Source organism: Corticium candelabrum, chromosome 17 (genome assembly GCF_963422355.1).
Source record: "Corticium candelabrum chromosome 17, ooCorCand1.1, whole genome shotgun sequence".
NCBI classification, from domain to species: domain Eukaryota; kingdom Metazoa; phylum Porifera; class Homoscleromorpha; order Homosclerophorida; family Plakinidae; genus Corticium; species Corticium candelabrum.
Genome location: NC_085101.1, coordinates 3,564,778 through 3,588,679, shown reverse-complemented (window position 1 = coordinate 3,588,679; position 23,902 = coordinate 3,564,778). Strand labels below are relative to the sequence as shown.

Here is a 23,902-nt window from a genome sequence, read left to right as displayed (position 1 = left end):
ACGTCTAGTGAGCAAAGGTTGTAACATTATGCTTGTTCCATCAATAGTGTCATCTTCTGAAAGCTCAAAGCATTGTAGGTGCATGAAATCGTGGTTTGTTCACTAAAAATCAGTGCTGCTTCTTTTGTACCTATCTAATTATCTACCCGAAATCTGGTTTTCGTATTTACTCTATACTTTCGCTGTGCGTGGCGGTTAATTGGTATTGTTTAATTAAACCATTCTGTCATAGCGCAACTAATTACCTTCAAGGTGCATACAGGTAGAGGGTTTGCACTTCTAGTGCTTCATTGACACAGTTGACGCGCTTCTCGTCAGCTGGGCTGAGATATCAAATGACAAGTGGAACATGCTAGGATAGACGAGCCGGCGATTGAACCTACCAGGCTAGCCCAGCCGAGAAACATTTGACACAATTTACGCGTGCTACGTCCATGGGCTAGGACGAGAACGTTGCATGTAATATGATATCGTAGCCCGATCGATGGAATTATGACACATTTGACGTGCTGTCGTGGCTGAGATGCAAATTTGTTGTGGCAACATGATATCTCAGCCCAGCCGACGAGTTAGTGCAGCCCAAACGACGGAATTATGACCAACATCACCCGCAATAGTCTATAGATAGATATCTTGTGGGATATGACGTCGACTAACTAGTAGTCGATCGGGCCTCTTCATCAGTTAGACTCTGGATTTACTATTAAGCATGATTGGGTATTGTAAAGCATCCATCCGTAATACTAGTACGTAGTACAGTATGTGAATAACTATCATAAATTAAGTTAATGTGACCACATTCCTATTGCTATGCAGCGAGTCCTGCGTTGATAGGGATATCTGAGCTCTCCTCGATACCGATTGCATTTCTAGAAACTCGGTGGAACGAACCGCCAGTCCCAGTTTGGAATCTCGGACGTACAAGACCAGACTCTGCAAGACTCAAGTGCGTCTACTGATCGAAGAATAGGACAGCCTGTCAGGTAGGTCTAGAAAGAAATCTGCTAGAGTAACGGACAGCTCTGCGTTCATGCATATGTATACTATCTCTTTAAGCGTTCATCATTTTTACATGAGGTCAGCTGCAGATGAACACGTTAGAGAGAACGTGATACTTAGACTGACAGTCACTATAGGATTTCGTCTCTCTAGTCTAATCTGTACAGCAAAAACAGATCTAAATGTTTAGCCCATGCGATGTTTTGAATCTAGAGATACAGTAAGAGCCAAGTTTAACATGGATCGAAATAGGAAAACACGTAAATTGCTTGTGATCCTCTCAGCAAATAGAGTGTCTACGGATCTAACAAGGTGTCTAGGGCAACGTCAGGAAGCTGCTCTCTGACAAACAATGGCTGCAGCAGTTCTATAGTACCAAATGCACATACTTGTTACTGGTGTCTCATTGAACCCTTGCTAGAGATTCAGCAGGTATTCTGTGCGGTAATCCAATTTGGCATTTTGATTTATATTTTCACGGACCCAAGTTTGGAATTTAGTCGAAAGGGAACTCATTCTAACGTCACCAGCACGTTTCATTTACTACTTTGTTTGCGCACTTTAGCGATTTTTTAATTTTGCGTAAAGCAAGTTTTAGTCTTAGCTAATAATAGATCAATCTAGCTATAAAAAGAACTTAATTAATTAATTGAAAATAAAATAAATTTTTTAGACAACTAAGGAATTAGCCTAGAACAGTTTTGTGACGTTTGAATTTACAAACGCAGTTATTTATATCAAAACATGTATCTTTTTGTTACTCTGTACTGGACTAAAATTTTAGTACGATCTAGTTAGAGGTGTGGCAGGCCGCATCCGGGAAGTTTCTTCTTGTCAGTCGTTGCATCATGCATCGATATTCGTCGATTTTTAATTACTTCAAGTGTTGCTGTGGCGTACTCCGTCTATTTCAAATGCGGGAGAGCCTAGAGTGGAAACGTTGGGCTCTAGGTGCGACGACGTGGGAGCCGCGACAAGGAAAGTTAGAGAAATTTGCGTTCTGATGGCAGCGTCATAGAAAACAAAAGCAGAAGTCAAGATTCAAGCTGTAGTGAGCAGATGAAAGACATTGCCTAGATAGATCTAGAAGCGTCACGTGATTTATGTTAGTCACATGGCCAAAGTATTCTGTTGACAGTAAAACTTTTTTAGACTTTCCATATCTAATTCGTTTACAAACTTTGTGTGAACAGATTTCAACTTGCATATTTGGTTTATCAAGGATGGCGCCTATCAGTAATGTTGAGGACACTATTGCCACTATCCTTGCCATTATTGTTTTCTGTAAGTGTTTGGTCACATACTCATGTCTTTGACGTCTATACTATGTCTTTCTATTACGTATTGTATAGTTATGCAGGCTGGCTTTGCATTTTTGGAAGCTGGTTCAGTTCGATCTAAAAACACGACCAGCGTACTGTTCAAGAACTTTATGGATGCTATTTGTGGCTGTGTTGCATATTGGGCAATGGGATATGCACTTGCCTTTGGAGATGGCAATGCATTTATGGGAACGGAGCACTTCTTTCTTTCAGGAGTTAGACTCTATGATACAGAGTTGGTGAAATGGTTTATTTTCTACGTTTATGCTATTACGGCGACCACAGTTGTGAGTGGAGCTATGGCAGAGAGAACACAACTGAAGAGTTATTTGATATTCACCATTTTATGTACAGGTATCAAGTAGAGGTAATCGTATGATTACTATATGGCTTTTGTCAGTGCAAGGGGTGGAATTATAGCATTGCTCCGATTGCTGTTAACAGCCATTTAGCACTCTAATCATACAATAAATTATTTATAGCATGGTTACGTGATGTGTAGTAGTGTAAGTGAGAGTACGATAATACACAGAAGTTGTATATTGCACACTTGCTGTGCAATATGTCATATACCACCTCAATGTGCGATCATGACTGATGGCACATCACGTGACCATGGTATATAAAATGGAATAGATAGGACAGTGTGCATACAATGATGTGTGCATACATGTGGTGCATATACTGTATTTCCACACATTTAGCTGCATACCAGTTTAAGCCGGGGATTGCTAGAGTGCCGGTATACCTCATGGTATACCTGCTTGCCGGAGAAAACAGAGGTGATTTGACTAACCACGCTATAGATGGCACCCATAGATCTAAGCTGCATCTGTTCTTAGATATTGATTGAAGTAACATGAATAAACACTAAGACTTAACTTTCTCATCTAGATGTAGCTGTATATAATGAACCCTATAATTTTTTGTTTTATTTTCTCTATCTTCATCCTCATCTTATTTGTCAGCCCTGTGTGTTCTTCTGCTTGTTCAAACCTACTCTTGTACGCACTGATGAGACATTGCATTGCCTGGCGACTTTTGTTTAGTTTCCACCATGCTCGTCATACTTGCGTAGTGTACCAATAGCTTTTTTGATTGTGTATGATCTTCTGCCACACTGCGAAGATCCATTCTCAATACCTTCTGGCTGTTCGACTTTTCTCTTTTGTAACAGTGCTTTTTTGGGGGGGGGGAAGCTGCATTCTCTAGGTCAACGAATCAAATTATGGCGGGTGTACATTGGAATTACCGCACATGTGTAGTTGCTCCCTTGCCATTACCGGCACTCCCTCAATCTATCCCAGCATGCAGCTACGTGTGCGAATACGGTATTGATTGGTGATTGTGCTTGTGTGTGTGTGTGTGTGTGTGTGTGTGTGTGTGTGTGTGTGTGTGTGTGTGTGTGTGTGTGTGTGTGTGTGTGTGTGTGTGTGTGTGTGTGTGTGTGTGTGTGTGTGTGTGTGTGTGTGTGTTTGTGTGCATGTTTTGAGGATGTGGATGTGTTGTAGGATGGGTACAGCCTATTGCCTCTCATTGGGTAACTTCAGAAGAAGGATGGTTGCAATCTGGTTTTTTTGATGAGAATTACAATGTGACTATTCGCTATGTGGTATTTTACTTTCAAACTCACCAGTTTTGAGTTATTAAATGATTGTTATTGGTCAGGATTTTGCTGGAAGCAGTTACATTCACGTTGTTGGAGGGATGTCTGCTCTTGTAGGTGCTGCTGTAGTTGGTGCACGTAGCGGTCGTCTTGATGAGAGAGGAAATCTGGTAACGATATCATCACATGCAACAACAGTAAGTGATCGTGTGTCTGTGTACACGTGTGTGTGTGTGTGTGTGTGTGTGTGTGTGTGTGTGTGTGTGTGTGTGTGGTGTGATAGCTCAGTTGGTTAGAGAGTCATCTTATGGAGTGTTTACATCCGGGACCTTGAAGGGTCACAAGTTCAAGTCACAGTGATGGCGAGCTATGGCATAATTTCCTTAAGCAAGAAACTAACACACATTTGCTTCTCTCGACTCAGGAGTATAAATGAGTACCTGGTCATTGACTGGGGTCCTAAGCGGCCATCAGCTGTGACGTGACATCAGCCACTGGGGTCCTGGTGAGACTTCAGGTGCTCACACCACAGTTGGCTTCACAAGTCGGTGCTCCTGCGAGTGCCTGGCCCGGCTCCAGGAGTTTGCTAACGCAGACCCAGAGTTCCCTGAGTAGCGCACAGGGCCCAGCTTAACAGCTTGGGGGCGTGACCTCTGAGAGGCAGCTCCTGACTTTTAGGATTTTTTAGGATTTAGGTGTGTGTGTGTGTGTGTGTGTGTGTGTGTGTGTGTGTGTGTGTGTGTGTGTGTGTGTGTGTGTGTGTGTGTGTGTGTGTTGTACAAAAATGGTAAATTTGTATCTCAATGTGAGTGAGTGAGTGTGTGAGTTACCAAATCAGTGCTACTGTGATTATTGATGCTGTACTTTGTGTGAAATAGAGTGAATGACTAAGCGTCTGCAATGTATTTTAGATGTCAACACTAGGAGGGTTTATTGTAATATTTGGCCTCTTTGCATTGAATTTGATTGCTCACAGCAGTATTTCTGAAATCAATGATGGCGGCATACATGGACTTATTGTCGTCAACTGCATACTGGCAGCTTCTGGAGGTAGTCTCACTGTTGTAGTATATAGACGACTGACTGATCGGCAAAATAAACAATGGAGTCTTGTTGCCGCTATCAATGGCTCATTAGTTGGACTGGTAAGTTAATATTATGGTAACTGCTTAATGTGTGATATACTATAAAAAATTATATTTAAATAATTGTAATGCAATTTGTATCATTTTTGGTGTAGGTTTCTATTAGTGCAGGTGCTAATGTGGTATATCCATATGGAGCATTTGCTGTTGGTTTAGTATCAGGGTTGGTGTACAGCTTTTCAACAAAGATGGTTGAACGTTACAGAGTGGACGATCCATTGGACGCTATTGCAGGTATTATATAAGGACATAAATTATTAGTAATGATGCAGTTCTAACATCTGTGAGATCTATGTGGAATTAGTCATTAAAGTTTTCACTGAACTATTTTCACATGGTCCTACAGGTGTAAGTTAAATGCTGTACAAGTATATGCATACATTATCTGGACTGTCTTGTGGATTCAAAGATATAATGATGCATGCCTTCCAAATGTAGAAAGATCTGATGACAACCACTTTTAGAGCCATGTCCACACTAGACTAGAATGAATCGCAATCTGATTGGGACTACAAACTTGGGTGCTGCGGCTCTGTTTGTTAGCGAGTTCATTACAAAATGAATACATATGGGAGCCACTGCAGCTCTGAGTCTCATTGAGGGCAGCTGTGGTGTAATTCCCCTAATCAAGAAACTCACCAACCAAGTGCACTCTCTCTACTCAGGTGTATAAATGGGTACCAGAAACAGTGCTGGGGAATTAGGCAGTCTACATTCTTAGTAGCTGCAGCAGGAACCCTTGGAGGACCAACCTCAGGCTGAAAGGGCTTTCCTGGGTCAATATGTCCATTCTTTTTCTTCTTCTACACTGCACTTTGAAAGTGATACCTACGACTTTTTGGTATTACGTGACTGATGACCGATGTGTATGTGTGTTCTTAGCTTGTGAAAAGCATTGATACAGCGATGTAAGGAGAAAAGATGAGTGAGGAGGGTTAGATGTTCCGACTGACTTTACGTAAATGTGGTACCCGCTATTTCTAATTGGAATCAACAGATCTTAATCTGATGTGGATCGAATGCACTCCCTATGTGGATTGGATTTATTGCAATCAGATTGCGATCAGATGACGATCCAATACCATGTGTGGACAGGGCCTAAATAGTTGTGTATATTTTTAAGTTTGTATGTGGGTAGTCAGTTACGAATTACCTTTTTATCACATTTATTTCTAGTGCATCTTGGTGGTGGCATATGGGGAGTTTTGTCTGTTCCATTTCTGGATGCCAATATGGGCCTATTCTACAAAGGAAACAGACTCTCCATGCTATTCATTGGCTGGAATTTGTGCGGCTTGTTTGTGATAGCCATATGGACATTCATGTGGGCTTCTGTTATATTTGGAATTTTGGCCTGCTTGAATGTTCTTCGGGTTTCATCGGAAGAAGAACGAAAAGGTTTCAATTAATCTCTAAGTCTCTTATCTTGCAATACATTCTTGTTACATTGTAGTGTATACTGTTCAGGTCTTGATGTTGTAAAGCACGGTGAAAGAGCATATGCCCAAAATAGCAAAGACAGCAGGAGACTGACTCGCAGATTTTCTGATGCTCTCGGTAATGTCCATGGAATTAACCTAGCAACTGGTTTGCAGTGGTCTTCTGATGGTTGTGAAATGCAGCCTGAGCAGCCTACAGTAGGAGGCACTGTTGCTGAAAATGTGAATGTTGACGATGGTATTAGAGCTTCTACCCCTACCAAAGAATTGCCCAGCAGCAGCATGGGGCCACTGGAAATATCCTCGGTGTAGCAAATATGCTGCCAATTATATGAACCAATTTATGCAATTATACAAATTCTGGAACTCTATGCAGTAAACAATGCTTTTACAAATAATTAGTAATGTATAGTTGTCTTCTGCATTGATTGTTTGATGCACTACACTTATTGATCCACCGCTGATCTTGTTATGCTTTTCTGCTTTTCTGCACGTGACATTAAAATCAAGATTATGTGTTATAGTTGTGATATTTAACAGCTTTACTTACATAACTTATTCTTCAATGATATTTAGTATATTTTCACTTTTCAGATACAAGAACTACGTGTATTCGATGTTACATGATGGGTAGTGTGTATACCTTTGTTAGGGTTTTATCTTCCCGTCCTTCCTCCCAACACTAGCTTCCTTTTAAACACCAAGATGGTTTAGGTGTATGCCTGAATTTTGATTCAAGATTAATTTTGTTATATGAGGACAGCAGGTGTAGATGCCCAAATTAGCTAATCTACTTTGTCTGGTAGGTCAATGTGATCGAGTCACTTGTGGGAGCCTTTTTTATTGTGGTGATCGTTTCAGTTCAGTACAGACGCGAGAGATTCGCAGCCGTACATCAGCACTGTATTAATTCCATGCATTTACTAGAGCACTCTGAATTTGATTTCAGCTTGGCAGCTACTACAGGTGGTACGTAACATCCCGTATACTGAGTTTGCGGATGCGCTTTCAGTGAAACAGGTCATTGTTGTGAGCGTGCTGTTTCTGAGATTTACAAAAAATTGGAGAAAGAAAGGACTACTCTAGTTGGTAAGTGAGGTCTGCATGTTAGTATGTAGATACTATAGGGACCAGTGTTCTACAGAAACGTGACATGTCTAGATATCTAACGAGAAGGCACTTCTTGACCATTTGTTTGGAGCCAACAACGTGGTATGCTATAGATTCTAATTTATCCTTCAGAGTAGTATCTAGTATGCGGACTTGTTAGAAACTTTGGGACCAGAGTTGTGAGGTAATTTAAGTATACACCTGGAATCAGCTTGTCTGACATGTAGGTCACTACAACAGACAACAGAATTGGTTGAATCTGCTATGTTGTTTTGAAGAAGCCACTCTGGAAGTGACGTGGAGCATTTGGCATTTGGAGGAAGAAGCGCTAGTAGTCTGGATCTGTCTATTGGCTTGAAAATGTAAACAATCGGCATGCGTATGGCATCGAATGAAGTCATGCAATTGTTTGGAAGGTTGTCAATAGTGGCTTCTGTAAGCTTGGAGAGCGTGTTAGGGCTGTGGCTTATTAACTAATTAGCTTGCGGGTGGATCGAACTGCTTGCATGCATGGTTATATATTAATATTATATTATATATTAGGCACTTCTTTGTTACATGTCTGTTTCTCGTCACCCGCCTGCATCCGAACGACAGGCCGAACTGATTTCACCATTAGGCCATTATTCATACAGAGTGCATGTGCATACAACTACGTGGATCATACATGTTGACAGTTCTATGCTCAGCCACATAGTTTACTAATTGGTGTGCATGGATCCTCAAATCAGACCTTTAGTCTGGTACCACTATAGCCTAATGCGTATCAGTTGTGCCTTCTGACTTCCAGTGCATAAATGGATAACGGTAATGGCTCGCCCGTCCGGGTCACTTTGGGTGATGAGAAACATGCAGATAAGCCACAGAAAGGGGCCTAATGCTTCAGGCTGGATTGGTTATAGGCGGAATAACTAACCAATAACCGAGTTATCCTTCCTGCTAGCCCAACGCACGTGTGCATGACGTACACCCTCAGGCTACTTCCAATCTATGCATGGTGCATGCTTTCCATAAACATGCATGTCGTTGGAATCAGAGTGTGGGAGAGGAAACGTATACATTTGTTGGCTTTCAGAGGTTCTCAGCCCATTATGACTGCTTTGTTGAATAATGTGGAAGATTTCCATCTCGTCATCCTCTCCAGCATGGTCTTCTGTAAGTATACTTTACATCAGTGATCTGTACTCACTTTGATCTAAAGAGTGTTGATATTGTAGTTATGCAAGCTGGGTTTGCATTTCTGGAATCCGGTTCCGTGCGCGCCAAAAACACCACGAGCACTCTTTACAAGAATTTTACGGATGCCATTGTTGGCTGCTTTGCGTATTGGGCGTTTGGATACGCTCTAGCGTTTGGTGACGGAAACGCAGTGTTTGGCTTTGAGCACTTTTTTCTATCAAATATTGGGATTCGTGATAGAGAGTTAGTACACTGGTTTTTGCAGTACGTCTACGCAATCACAGCAACGACAATCGTCAGTGGTGCAATGGCTGAGAGAACGAATGTGAAAAGCTATCTGCTATTTTCATTTGTTTGCACAGGTAATACTAACACACACACACACACACACACACACACACACACACACACACACACACACACACACACACACACACACACAATGACAAAGTAATCTAACAAAAAATCGCTTCCTCGCATGCACAAGAATTTTTCATTAATTTAGAAAATAGGTGAGAATGACAATTAAGCTGAATTAATGAAATGCACACATTATAACTACTTCCCCATTATAATCAAGTGTCTTTATGCGTATCTTCATGTCAGGATTTATACAGCCGATAGTTGTCCATTGGAGTTGGTCAGAAGAAGGATGGCTACGATCAGGAATTCGGATGGATCATTTCAACACAACAGTTCGTTACGAAGTAGCAACACGTAAAAATCTCAGCTCAATGATTTTTCTAACATTTCTATTGCCGCCAGGACTTTGCTGGGGCTAGTGTTATTCACGTGGTAGGCGGAGTAGCAGCCATGTTGGGAGCGTCTCTGGTTGGACAACGCAGCGGTCGCTTCGACGAGAGTGGGAAGTTGGTTCAAATATCACAACCAACTACAACTGTGAGTAAATAGGTATCATATGTATCATCACCCTAATACGTCATATATTTAATGATATGTTTAGATCACGAGAATAATATTGTACTTGTTTGTTATTCACTTAATTAAAGGAGAACTCTCCCCAAATACTAAAACTTGATGAAAGAAAGATACAAGGCCTGGTATCTTCCTGCAGGAAACCGATGGTCCAGACAGTCACAGAAGCAGAGAATCGGCAACGCGTTGTTCAGATGATTAGTCGTATGTAACACAAAGTGTTACCCTCTGGAAGTAACTACTTTAGGTTTAACCATAGCTAGTGCTCCAGCGCACCCAAAATTCAGCGAGACATGATCTATGAACTAAAATAAGAAGGGTGTCCTTCTGATGCTCCACGGTTGTGTTGACAACGTTGATACTTGCATGAAAGCTTTGGTGTTCCAGTTTGCTTTAGTAGGTCAATAAATCACAACTTGACACCATATGTCTCACAATCCTTACCATGAACTGTGCACAGGTATCGGTCTTCCTTGCTAACCAACCACCAGATTTACGCTCATGCCACATACAGGTCTAGACAGACCCACGCAGGTAATTTTAATGCTTTTTTTTCGTTACGGTAAACGTCTGCAGTAAACGGTTGCAAAGGGTTTTGTCATGAAATGCCAGCTTTCATCTGAGATATGGTTGATTTTGGTGACAAATCCCCTTTAGACATCTACGTCCGCTTATGTGCGTTTTATTTATTAATATTATTAAGAGAGCTGTTTGTGTATGCATGGCCAGGCGTATCTCCGCCGCTTCACGGTCGACCTCCGCTGAAGTTGGCCCGCGCACACCGAAGCTGTACTGACCGACTGTGACGTGGCCTCGAGTGCATGGGGCCCCTCTCGAGGGGTCGACCCTTGAATAAAATTTCTGGATGCTGCCAACGTTACACGTTTCGGTTTGTTTAAACGCACGCACGCACGTACGCACGCACGCACCAGTTGCGTGTGGACTGTACGCGTCGTTGTCCTTCGCAACGCTTCTAGCGATCGACAGTTTCTTGCCGATCAAGCCTTTCCTTCACCGTTTGAGTTTCTCTTCAAATTCTCATTGCATTTGCACCGAATCCGACCTACGCGATTCCTGAGCCAAGTGCTACATGGTGAGTGTGTCGATCTCGATCTCTCTACCAAAAAACACGAGATGAGCAAGATTTGAATTCATTAATATTAATTAAATTAAGAACACATGTAAAGCTATATCCGGGTGAATAAGCAACAGCACGTGACTTTACCCTAAACAAACGCCCGCACCAGTCCCGTCTAGACTGTAATGCGTCGTCGTCCTTCTCAACGCTTTCAGTGATCGACGATTTTATGCCACTTGAAGCCGCTCTTTATGCAAATTCTGTCCTGTTCCTAATTTTTCAGAACGGAGTAAAATAAAGATAAGCGAGATATACTTCATAATAAATTCTCAGAACGTGCAACAACATAAATTTGCATACAACGTTAAATTAATTGACTCACAACTAATAATCTGATCTACCCGTGTGGAGAACAGGTCAATTAGCTAGTATACAATAAAGGCTAAATGCAAATTTTTAATTTTTATTTAATCTAAATTTTAAAAGAGTACACCCACTGGTTACAATTTGTGCGTGCGCTTATTATTGCTGTTGCCTTAGATGTCGATTCTAGGCGGATTTATCATCATTTTTGGTCTCTTTGCATTCAATCTTGCTTCTTACCAATCAATCACTGGATTTGGCAATGGTACTGTGTATGGTGTCATTACTGTCAACTGTATGTTGGCTGCATCGAGCGGTTCCATCACAGCGATGTTCTTCAATCACTTTAAAGAAAAGGAAGCGTCGGGACAATGGAGTCTTACCACGGCAATAGACGGCTGTCTAGTCGGACTGGTATTTCACATTAAATAAATTAACATTCATTTATTTAATTTTACGCATAGTTGATATAAATATGTGATAGTTGTATATATTTTTGTGTATATAAAGTAAGTATTCTTTTAATTAAACGTCGCCTTCAAATAAACGCAACTATTTGTATAAATGCCGATTGTTTAAACGCCACGCTTGCAAAAATCCGCTAAAAATAGACGTCACCTTTGAATAAACGCCCCTCTTATTACTGCTATCTCAAATAATTTTATGTATGTTAAGATATTGTATACGTTTATGTGTTTATGAATATTTTATATATATTATTTATTTTAATTTATATTTGCTAATAATGTAATTAATCTTAATATTTTTAACATATATAGTAAATTGTTAAAATCATTTCTAATATTATAATGTAAGCATATATTAATTATCAATTTTCACCCTATTTTAACTTGTTACTTATAATTTGGTGTTGTGTAATAGGTAGCTATAAGCGCCGGTGCCAATTCAGTCTACCCGTATGGAGCCTTCGTGATTGGAGTAGTCGCCGGTATAGTGTATGTTATCACAAAGAGGATGGTTGTGAAGTGGAGCGTAGATGATCCTTTAAACGCTGTAGCAAGTAAGACAACTCTAATTTAATTAATCAAAATTTACATACACATTTACAATTTTGACACAACTAAAAATTAAATACATTAGTTATTTAATATTTGTGTGAAAATTGGGTCACATTAATTAATTAATTGATTATTCTACGTTTATGATACGGGCAACACTCTTTGTAGCCACAACTAGATTATCTAAATTGACAGTCCAGGTACCTTGGTACCATATTTAGTTGTAAACCACGCCCTTGGTCGCATGCCCAGCAACGTCTAAGTGTGTGTGTGTGTGTGTGTGTGTGCGTGCGTGCGTGCGTGCGTGCGTGCGTGCGTGTGTGTGTGTGTGTGTGTGTGTGTGGTCACTATACACGACAATTTATTTGCGTGCTCGTATATTGCTGTCGATTTATTTAACAATTAATCACTGACTAACAAATTTTTTTCTTGAACAATAGTACTGTACCGTTCCGGGAGGTCTGGTGTACAAATCAGAAACAACTCGCATGCCAAACCTTGAAGACTTGTTGCACTGCAATAGAATGCTAACTAGTCTAACCCAAAGAATGTCAAGCAATGCGAATCTGGCGTTACAGAGTTACTTGTCAAAGAAGTTGGAAATTTTTTTTAGAAATAATTAAATTACGACATTTTACATGAGCAATCTACTGCATTCATAACTGCCGGTCTATTGTAGTTCATTTTGGAGGCGGAGCGTGGGGAGTCATCGCAGTTCCGTTTCTTCATCACGACCTCGGATTATTCTACAGACACGACAAAGTATCGATGGTTCTAATAGGCTGGAATTTTCTTGGTCTCTTGGTCATAATCCTGTGGACTCTGATTTGGAGTAGTCTCGTATTTGGAATTCTGACGTGCCTCGACATTCTCCGTGTCTCTCCTGATTGTGAAAGAAAAGGTACGTGGCGTTCAATATAACAGCCGTCATCAATACTACACAACATTTTTCTGTTGCGTTTAACTATAGGGCTCGACGTGACGAATTTTGAGGGCGCCGCTTATGCGCAAGTGCAGAAGAATAAAGGCTTTGTGAAGTCTCAATCATCGAGCTTTCATCTCGTTGCTGCTCTAGGGAAAATTTATGACAATAGGGACAGAAATCCATCTTCCATGATTCCACAACGATGGAGAGATAGAATGAGAAAGAAACAAGGGATGATATCTGAAAAACCGGAGGGTGTCGCCAATGTCCCGGATGGTAATGAAGTAATTGACAGCGAGCCAAACGCAAGAGTTGGAGCGACTACACGTTTAGGCGACGACTTGGCGATGTCTGCTGTCTAGCAATCCGCTGAATGAATGTAATAATACTATATACACCTAGATGGGTAAACTGTTAGCTAATTAAGTTACTAAGTTAGTAAGTGGAATACATAATTTGTGAGTTAGTAAGTGGAATACATAATTTGTGAGTTAGTAAGTGGAATACATAAATATACGGTCGACCGAAGTATAACCATATTGTTAAAGAGACATACTGCATTGATATAGATTTTTAGTCATGTTTAGAATAACTTTGATTAGATCTATATGTATCCTTCCTAGTAAACACAGTTGTGCACCTAGTGATATGCTGGTCGCATTGTGTCACAATTGTGCCTAAACACAACCACGTTTTGACGCAGCTAGACAGACATGCAAGCAAACGTGCATGCACACATGCACCACAGTACAGCATCACGCTAAAGCAAAGTAATACCTTGGGATAAACATATTGAATCAACTACAAAACACTGTGAGACCTCTCAAGCACAAGCTACCTTGCACTGAGTCTGGATTCTCTAATAAACTATAGGAAGTTGGTTGGTCAGTTTCTTATCCATGCATGCTACACCGTCACGTCGACGAGAGGTGGTCTTGCGAAATTTACACTTATTGAGCTTGCGGACGCACACACAAACATGCACACTCACTCACTCACACAGACGCGCGCACGCACACACACACACACACACACACACACACATTATCCACTCTATACGAGTACTCGCTTTCTTCAGTCTTTACCTACTTCTGACTTTTTGTAAACCGTAAAATGTCTGTTTTGTCTCTGAATGACTTCCACAACCAACAAAAAGTTCCGGATTTTCTTTAACTATCATAGCTGATAGCCTAGAAATGATCTCGTAGTCATACATGTTTTGTCCTGTCCCCGTCTTGCAAAGCGTATGTATACGTATTCATTTGTTCAAACGCAAAACAGGCAAAGAAAAAATGTTTGTCTATCTACCGCGTTATCATCTCTATCTATAGCACTAAAAGCCTTGGTAATTCAGTATCACTTGAAACTGGAGCGCCAAACAAGGTCTGGTTATCAAGGCTTCACGTGTAGGTCACGTGCTAGTTTCTTTGAGAAGTTCTTCGTCAACTCTGTTCCAAGAAACATGCGATTATCAGGTAACATGAACATGTATAGTTAGTTTCCCGTCCGAAAAAATACTGAACCCTCGTAGGACGGCTACGACATGACTTGCATGCAATTTCTAGTTGTAGCACTCAGCTAGCTGCAAAAGCGTTAGGCAGTTAACACTTCATTGCGCGCTAATTTCTGTTTAATCTAGTCTTCTACGCTACCGTACGCGAACGAGGTCATTACATTAATTTCATTGCGTACCCAGACCACATTCTTGGTTGCGCGCAGCCATTGGCCTGAGTTTGGGTGTAGGGCCTAGGGAGGATCAAGCGACTACAAGTACGATGGCATCATCAAATTTATGATGTCACACACTCGTGACTCGATATTTGAACAGGTGTAATTATGAACAAGTTGTATACGGCCATACATGTATATTAATTTATTAGTGTTCTAAAGCAAGTTAATGCAAGTTAACACAAGTTATGTTTGGGCAAAGAATTTAGTAATGACATAATTTTCTGTTATAGTCACTACAGTACTGTCATGCTCTTTCTTGAACACGAATTTGGTTATACAAAATTCGATTTATTATATCCCTGATATAGTCATTCCCAGGACGTAGGGAAGCTATGGCACTACACTTTGCTTATATTTCTATTTTTGTAGCGTTGCGAGGTAAACCCTGCGATTGAGGAGAGAAATGTTATACTTAGCTAGACCAATTGAGGACGTTTGTGAAGGGGGCACGTGACCTAACTGCCGCTTTCTAAATCTGCGGCCTGACAGTTAGTAGACATGCACATGCGGCATTCCTGTAATAGTACCGTGCACTGCATCAGAATGACAGCAGCTGTCATTCTCACGTATTACACACGTCATTGACTCGATGTCCTTTCTTTCACGGCAGGACTGAGGCCGTCCTCCTACACAAGTGCAGAGCTGGTTGCATAGATCACGCCATTCGTCTCCATCGATACACAAACGGATGCTAGAATGTATGGAAATAAACGTGATATATTTTACAAAGCGTCATGTGACTACAGCTTGCCTCTTATGGATGAGGGCTCTTGTTCCAGCCAGTTTCCGTTTGTGCAGGTAGGCATACTGTTGCCGCTTAGCTCGTAGTCACGGTTACACGAGTACGTTGCAGAGTTCCTCAACAGGTCGACATTGCCGTTTTCGGACCTATCAAGTCCCGGGCAATCTAAAATCACAAAAATCGACTTTAAAGTAATGATCTCATCTTGCGTGGTGACGCAAGAAAGATGTGTCGATCTACTTCGAACGCATAACAGCTGTCTTCCACTCCAGACCAGACGCCATTCTTGCATGTTCGCCTTTGAAAACCTTGACGACTAAAGCCTTGATTGCAAGTGTATACAGCTTGAACGCAGGTCTGTTGGACGCGGCCATTAGTGGGGTTCCTAAGTATTGGACAAGGAATCAAAACTGAAAGACAGAAAGGTTGACTTAACGTGCACGTCAGTTTTCAAACAGGTTTTCTTGCTCTGTACGCACGACGGTTGCATCCCACTCCAGTCGCCATCAGAGCACGTTCTTTGTCGATCACCGACTAGTGTGTAGCCTGAATTGCAGATTTTAGTTGCAATGTTGCTGTTATTTGAAAGCCTGACATCACCGTTTGCAGGATCACGAAGTCCTTGGCAAACTTTAACTAGAGAGAAACATTTCTTTCACTAGTTTGGGGAGGAGACGAGCTGGAAACGCGACTCGCTTACTTCTAACGCAGTAAGGGTGAGTAGCAGACAATACTCCATTCTGACATCGTCTGTTCCCGTTACCGTCGAGAATGAATCTGACAGCGTATTCTAAAATTCTTAGTATCTATTGCTTTGAAGCTTCGTAGCTTTCATAATTTCCGTAAGTATTACTTTTGTCACTGTAGATACCCTAATTAATTTTAGATGTAGCCTTCTAGATCGTGCGTGTACACATATACTAATTGCATGAATCGCAGCAATGGTGCAGTAGGTACGTTAGGCATTTTCTAGTCCAATTCCACTGGTGCACCCCGCGGTCATACTGACACATCATTATTTATATCGTGTTTCAGCAGTACTTAGTGCATGAACAAACTCTCATTTAAAATCTATTGACCGTTGCAGGAAGTTGGAGCATAGTTGATCTCACGAGAACGTGCTTTCATGTCGGATCCCTTTTGGAATAAATTTCTTGCAAAAGCGATCCCTTTTGTAGTAAAGCCAGGAAACAACGCAGGGACTCTAAACTTGTTCTGTTGTCTACTTTCATTTTTTAGAGTCTGCAAAAATAGTTATCTGTGACATGTTTCGGTGCATTTGGCACAGTGAAAGGCATTTTGCAAATGATGACCTCCACGTCGCTGTAAAGAGAGCGGCCGTACAACTGCTGGAGTAAGCGTAGAGACGTTGCATTGTTATCGATGAAGAGGTTAAAGCGGTCGGGATCAGCAGACGGCTCGGATCCCATTTGTAAGAAATCTTTCGGATCCCGTGTTTGGACGAAGGATCCAGAATAAAAGATGCACAGGCCCAGTGAGCGGACTCACTGCGACTGGAGCGGTTGCATCTTGCACTCTGGGAATTAGAGGATGGCGTACAGTGGCATGCGCGCATGTCACATCCGCATACTCGGCTAATTGAACAAACATGCCAACGCATCTAATTTCAGGCCGCCAAAGTCTCGTTTCTGGCCGTTGGAGGCTATCCGGGCGAAATCCGACTCGACCGTTCGTCTCGGACGGCCGAACTCGATCGGGCCGCCGAATTTTGCGACGATTCGAGAGCGGCGTCGTGTCGATTGGCGCGTTAAAGACATCCATCCATACAGACATCCAGAAAGACGGAAGCGTACTATAGGATAGGACTAGTGCGGATATCCAGTTGACCTCAGTGCCAGTACCGGTAAAGCCTTTGTTGTAGTGGAAGTAACTTAGCCTATATATATATATATATATATATAGTGCTGCAAAGAGGAGAAGCATCTTTGATTTGCGGTACGTGTCAAGTGATACCCCACCAATGCTGCGTATGACAAAGATCTTTTTGCTGCTGCTGATGGCTGTCGTGATTTGTTCTCTTCCTTCCACTTTACGTGAGATGTATACAGTTTATATTGAGTCTAGGACCTAGTTGACACAAACCAGTTTAGTCCAATTGGAAAGAAGAAATATGGAACAATGAAGAATGAATATATTTATTGGCAAGTTGTCTTCTTATTGTGTAGTTTGTCCCAATCCAAAGAATCCTGATAATGGAAAGGTCAAATTGCAACGTCCAGTAGCCACATTCACATGCAACGAAGGGTACAAGTTGAACGGACGTAGAACAATGCGATGAACTGTTTTTGGTTGGAGTCCTAGATATCCGCCTACATGCACACCATGTAAGACAATTATTATGTTTGTAGATCTAACATTGGGATCGCTAAAGAGATTTCTTTCCTTTTTTGCAAACAGGTTGTCCGAGGTTAGAGAATCCCGAGAACTGATTCGTCAACCAGACTGCTCTAAATGCCCAATACTCGTGCCACAAAGGATACAGACTGAAGGGTCGACGTGATAGACGTTGTTTTCAAGGTCACGGCTGGAATCTTTGGGAGCCAGTGTGTTTAAAAAGTAAGATGCAAGGGTATTGTTGCTTACTCTTACAAAAACAATAAATTGGTGTTTTTGTTAGAGTGTGCTATTCCTGTCGATCCTGAGAACGGTCATGCTGATGTAAACTTAGAGAACGACATAGCTGTCTACCATTGCAACGATGGGTATCGGGGCGAAGGGAGATTCTCTAATTCGATGTAATGAATCTCGTCAATGGGATGGACCTCCTATAGAATGTATAAAATGTGTGTGTGTGTGTGTGTGTGTGTGTGTGTGTGTGTGCGTGTGTGTCTGTGTGAATGTGGGTGGGTGGGTGAGTGGCGTGTGTAGGCGTGTGTGAGTGGCCGCGTGTAGGCGTGTGTGAGTGTCTACGCTGGTGTGAGGGAATAAGAATGTAGCCGTAAATGTATCTATTTAATTGTCTCTTTGATCTATTTAGTGCCTCCTAAGTGTTCAAATTTGGCCAATCCTGCTCATGGCCTGGCCATCATAGGGCTAGGTAACTTCTCTGTAAGATACTTGTGTGATAATCCGTACTACTTGCATGGAAGCGAAAATCGGCATTGTATCAATGGCAGCTGGACTGGTTCCGACCCAATTTGCGTACTAAGTAAAAGCCACAACCGGTCACTATTATGTTAATAAAGTACAAAATGCATTTACATAGTTTGCCAACAATTGTTTGGCGCCCAAATTTGGTCAAGTCAATACAGGTGTTCTAACTGCCACATATTCGTGCTCCAAAGGATACTACCTTTACGGACATTTGGAGCTAAAATGTCTCAATGGAGAGTGGGTTGGATATCGTCCAGTTTGCGTCAAAGAGAGTAAATACTTGGCAGGTTAGTTCATTAGTGGTCTCGTGTAAAGATATTTTTCTTGTAGACTGCTCTATCCCAGGACCGTTTGCTCATGGTGGTAATCACTTACTATCCGGAGATGAAGTGTATTATTACTGTTACCTAGGTTATGCATGTAATGGTTGGTAATCGTAGGGTGGTCTGCACAAACGGCAAATGGAGCCCTCTTCCAAAGTGTCAAAAAATTAAAGTACACATGCAGATTGTGTAAGTCTATAGAAATATATTTGTTAATTATACTGGTTGATGTATTAGTCGTGCTCTGTGTACGAAATACTATTTCGGTTGTACTAAAGATTATGGCATTAATTTTGTGCTACTACGGACATTTCCTAATTGCTCGAGAGCGCGTGCTTGTTGTGGTAGATGCATGATGATTTGTAGCTATAGCTTTATAACGTTGCGAGATTTCATTTCCAAAAAGTGTAATACAATTTAAAAATTTGTTTTTAAAATTACGTGTATGTATGGATGTATGTATACTTATTTTATCCATTGTAGCTCATCTCCCTACATCACATCCTAATTATACACCCACTAATATAGAGTAGCATATATATATACATATATATATATATATATATGTGTGTGTGTGTGTATATATATATATGTGTGTGTGTGTGTGTGTGTGTGTGTGTGTGTGTGTGTGTGTGTGTGTGTGTGTGTGTGTGTGTGTGTGTGTGTGTGTGTGTGTGTGTGTGTGTGTGTGTGTGTGTGTGTGTGTGTGTGTGTGTGTGTGTGTGTGTGTGTGTGTGTGTGTGTGTGTGTGTGTGTGTGTGTGTGTGTGTGTGTGTGTGTGTGCTACTCAATGCCACTATATAGCCATAGGGTTAGACTTACGTGTGGCTTACTAACGCACGTGATCACACGTCAACACGACATTCGCATATCAATATCCATAAGGTTAATAATAGACAATAACGATCCTGTAACTACAGAAAGACGGAGCAACAGACCAATAACAATGTAAGCATGTGAGGTCTACTTGTAAACATCAATAGATCTGCCAGCTGACTGTCTTATATCTCTGCCAGTCAGGTAGACAACAACTGTGTCACTGCCAAAAACAATGTTATTGCTAACAAAGTCTTATTGTTATCGCTAAACTTGCACTCGGTCTTGTCATCGTAAGTTGGTTTCTCTAAACGAGATTAATTCAGTCTAGTCTGTGTGCAAGTTACAGCCAATGCATGCAACACCTTGTTACACAAAGACTGGTAAATTAGCTAGGATACGGCTGCAAATGAAGAATTAGCTGGCATGATGCACACACACACACACACACACACACACACACACACACACACACACACACACACACACACACACACACACACACACACACACACACACACATGACAGAACGGAGAAAGCGTGGCAAAATACCATGCAGGTGTCATAACAACTGTTAGGCTAGTTAGGAAGCGAAGAAAGCAAACTGGAGATGTGTGTTCTAGCATTAAAGAAATGTGGCTATTATACGTTCATTATATTCTTTAAAACAACCGAGTCAGACACGCTAAAAACATTCTTTACAGCAAAGGCGAATAATTGTAAGACTTGGCAAATAGACGACAGTCTATGAGATAGACAGTATAGGCATAAAAAGCATACTACGTAGTTATCTGCTACCTCTATATAACGCAAAGCTATTTATGAGTCAACAACTAAGTTTAGCATCTAGTCCGGATGGACCGGTTTTAGTAGTTACTCAAGCATGCATCGTCCAGATGTATGTTCTCCAGACAGCTGACAACTTCGCTGAACGACGGTCGGTCGTGATTATTTTCTGCCCAGCAAGCTTGCATAATGGTTGCATACACATCCGGGCAATCGTCTGGAACGACAGGACGCTCGCCTCTTTCCACGGCGTCATCGACCTCGTACCCAAACCGATACGGCTTGTAAGGAAAGCCACGTGACCAAATCTCCCAGAGCACAATTCCAAAACTAATATACAAATGTTATGCAATACAACAGAAATCGATTAGTGTTAGTGTATACAAATGTCTCAGAGTACCTGTAGACATCGATGGATCCGTCGTAGCTCTGTCGTCGTGATAACTCTGGTGCCCTCCATCTCACTGTCCCAATACCATCTTTAGACAAGTCTTCTCTCATCTCATACATTGAATTTGTTTGTGAATTATTGTCATTCAACGGCATATATCTGTCTGTTTGTTGGTGTTCGCGTGTAGAACGAAGAGATTTTCCAAGACCAAAATCAGCGACTTTAACAATCCAACTCTGACTAACTAATAAGTTGTCACTCTTCACATCTCGATGAATTTTCGGTGGGTCCAATTGATGAAGAAATTCCATTCCTTTTGAAGCGTCCAGAGCGAAGGCTATTTTACGATTTTGATTTATTTCAATACTGACGTCATCCAGTAAGTGACGTAATGAACCGCGATGCGCAAACTCGACCACAAGAAATGGTTGTGCTTGTGCACTCGTTGTACCCGCTCCGATGAAGAGTACAATATTTGGATGACGCATTGTTTGCATAAATTTAATTTCTTGCGCAAATTCCAACGACGATTGCGGGTCGTCGTCCCCGATCAGCATTTTTACAGCAACGTCCATATCACGATATTGCGCTTTCCACACTCTTCCCGATGCTCCTCCTCCTATTTCGTCCTCCAGCCTTATTTCTTCCCAACCGATCTGCCACGCATCATTTAATGTTTTTATGTGACGACGGAAGACCGTTTCTCGTGTTCTTCGTGTTTTTATGATACGCCATAATACAATAACGAGTAAAGTAATAATACCTATAACAAGAATAACTCCCATTCCAATGTAATAATAAGTTGCGTCTTGACAGTGAGAACCAGTGAAACCGATAGCACACGTGCATACGGGAACTTGTGTCACACTGTTGCTCACCACCAAACATCTCCCATGACGACAATAACCTGTGACGCAAACGTTGCAGTCGGTCACCGTTGACGACCGTTCCCTTTTCGTTTTAGTTCCGTTCGGACATCTCTTACACTCAGTCGACCCCACATCAGCGTAGAATCCAACCTTGCAGAAGTGGCACGAAAATCGAGAAATGTTGCTCGACGCTAATCCTCGAGGACAACCAACCTTCATATACAGTAAGCCGAAGGAATCAAAACCTATTAGATACTCTTGCCAAAATATCAGAGATGACGTTGTAAGAATATATTGTGCCACGCTATTTCCTAGTCTAGTTGGTCTTTCAGTCATCAGAGTTAGCGTTTGCAATTGAAGAATAAACATCCACAAGCTATCGCTCAAATCGTGACGACTATTAGAATAGACAGTAATAGCTACAATCCATAACATTTCAGCTTGCGCTATCATAGCAAATCGGCAGTCTGTCACGACTGTCACAGTAGAACGTAAAAAATTGTTGTTTGCTATCAAAATGCTCCACGAATTATTCATCGAATTATATTTCCACAATTCTTGGGTACAGTATAAGCTACGGTTACGACCACCAATAACAAACATGTCGAAACCTATGACTGCTGCAGCATGACCACATCGATATGGGGGGACACTCCATTCGTGTTCGGTCGTGTCCACTTTGTTCCACATCTTTTTTGTAAGGGAAAATTCCCAAAGATCATTGAATACTACAAAAGAGCTATCAATACCTCCAAACAGCAGAGCCAACGATGAATTGATGGTAACTAGTGTGAAGTCGGATCTAGGTGGTATAGAAGATCTTGTTTGCTGTATGTGATCGATCGACGTGATCAAAGTCGTGTAGTTGTCTGACACAATCAGCCACACGTTTTTCTGCATTTGCGTGCTTTGTGAAATATGCCACTCATTAAACTTTATTCCTGTAACGTTAAGCTGACCTTGTACTTGCCATTTAATTGTGTGCATGTTCAGAGACCACATGACTGGTGGCACAGAATGTTGATCACTTGCACTAGGATGGTCAGACGATGAAGGGACAATCCGATAACATGTATCTTCCCAAAAAGATTGTAATGCGTAAGTTGAAGGAAATAAAGTAGTTTTATTCATTTTCTTCCAAAGCCATACTCTCGCCATTTCGTCTTTTTCTAAAATCCAAGTGGTTGATCCACAATGTGTAAATGTGTCTTCAGACAAGTAAACTGCCACTCTCCTATTACTGACGACTCGTACAGCATACACTTGTTCTATGTACGGAATATCTCCCAAAGTGGTTTCGTATCGCGCAGATGTATTAAGCAAAGACTGTCGAATAACTGAATGATTCTGTAAAACAAAGAGAATCTCTTCAGTATCAGAAAAAAATACGGGTCTGAAAATGAAATCCGCTGTACGACCAACTGGAAAGCAGATATTTGATTTATTCCAACTTGATTTCTTTACGGAATATGTCCAAATGCATTTCTCGACGAGGAAAAGCAGTGTTTTTTTCTTTGGTGGAGTAGCAACTGAAACTATCTGAGTCCGATCGCCACGAAATGTATAGATTCCTATTTTATTCCAACGATACCTTGTATTTTCAGACACGCAACTGAGTCTGTACCAACCAATTTGAGCTATTGATATTGAGACTTCAAACACGAAGACGAGAACATCCTCGCTACAAGTGCAAGAAGAGTTCGAATTTTGTACGGCTACTGCAGCAAAGAGATCAATAAACATATCACTCGTGTCATGTGGTCCATCACCTTCAATCGTAACTCGCTTCCATTCTAGTTCTTTAGACATAAATATCCAAGTGCTGTTGGTATCATCAAACTGCACCATGATGACCTGTGAGCTACAAAGAGTCACCAACTGCAGTTGGTTCATCGGTGGTGGTCCGTTTGCCGCATTGTCAATTGGTTTCCAAGAGTTTGTTTCTTCGTAATAAATCCATGTTGTTGTTTGAAGTTTGAAAAGTGGCGGTACATAGCTAAGCGATACTG

General features: G+C 41.4%; 3 protein-coding genes across 3 annotated transcripts; all 3 read left to right on the top strand.

Moving 5' to 3' along the window:
• The first annotated feature begins 1,826 nt into the window (after positions 1–1,826).
• On the top strand, positions 1,827–7,092 carry LOC134193308 (putative ammonium transporter 1). Its single transcript, XM_062662137.1, has 8 exons — positions 1,827–2,104; positions 2,193–2,283; positions 2,352–2,675; positions 3,833–3,933; positions 3,990–4,124; positions 4,839–5,306; positions 6,249–6,470; positions 6,540–7,092. The coding sequence occupies exons 2-6, from the start codon at positions 2,223–2,225 to the stop codon at positions 5,079–5,081; spliced, it is 864 nt and encodes a 287-aa protein (XP_062518121.1). The 5' UTR covers positions 1,827–2,104; positions 2,193–2,222; the 3' UTR covers positions 5,082–5,306; positions 6,249–6,470; positions 6,540–7,092.
• A 2,521-nt stretch (positions 7,093–9,613) lies between these two features.
• On the top strand, positions 9,614–12,286 carry LOC134192857 (putative ammonium transporter 1). The gene is made up of 4 exons (XM_062661615.1): positions 9,614–9,700; positions 11,355–11,591; positions 12,060–12,198; positions 12,279–12,286. The coding sequence occupies exons 1-4, from the start codon at positions 9,614–9,616 to the stop codon at positions 12,284–12,286; spliced, it is 471 nt and encodes a 156-aa protein (XP_062517599.1).
• A 652-nt stretch (positions 12,287–12,938) lies between these two features.
• On the top strand, positions 12,939–13,646 carry LOC134193540 (uncharacterized). The gene is made up of 2 exons (XM_062662367.1): positions 12,939–13,097; positions 13,167–13,646. Exons 1-2 carry the CDS (start codon positions 12,965–12,967, stop codon positions 13,481–13,483), a joined length of 450 nt encoding a protein of 149 aa, XP_062518351.1. The 5' UTR covers positions 12,939–12,964; the 3' UTR covers positions 13,484–13,646.
• The last annotated feature ends 10,256 nt before the right edge of the window (positions 13,647–23,902 follow it).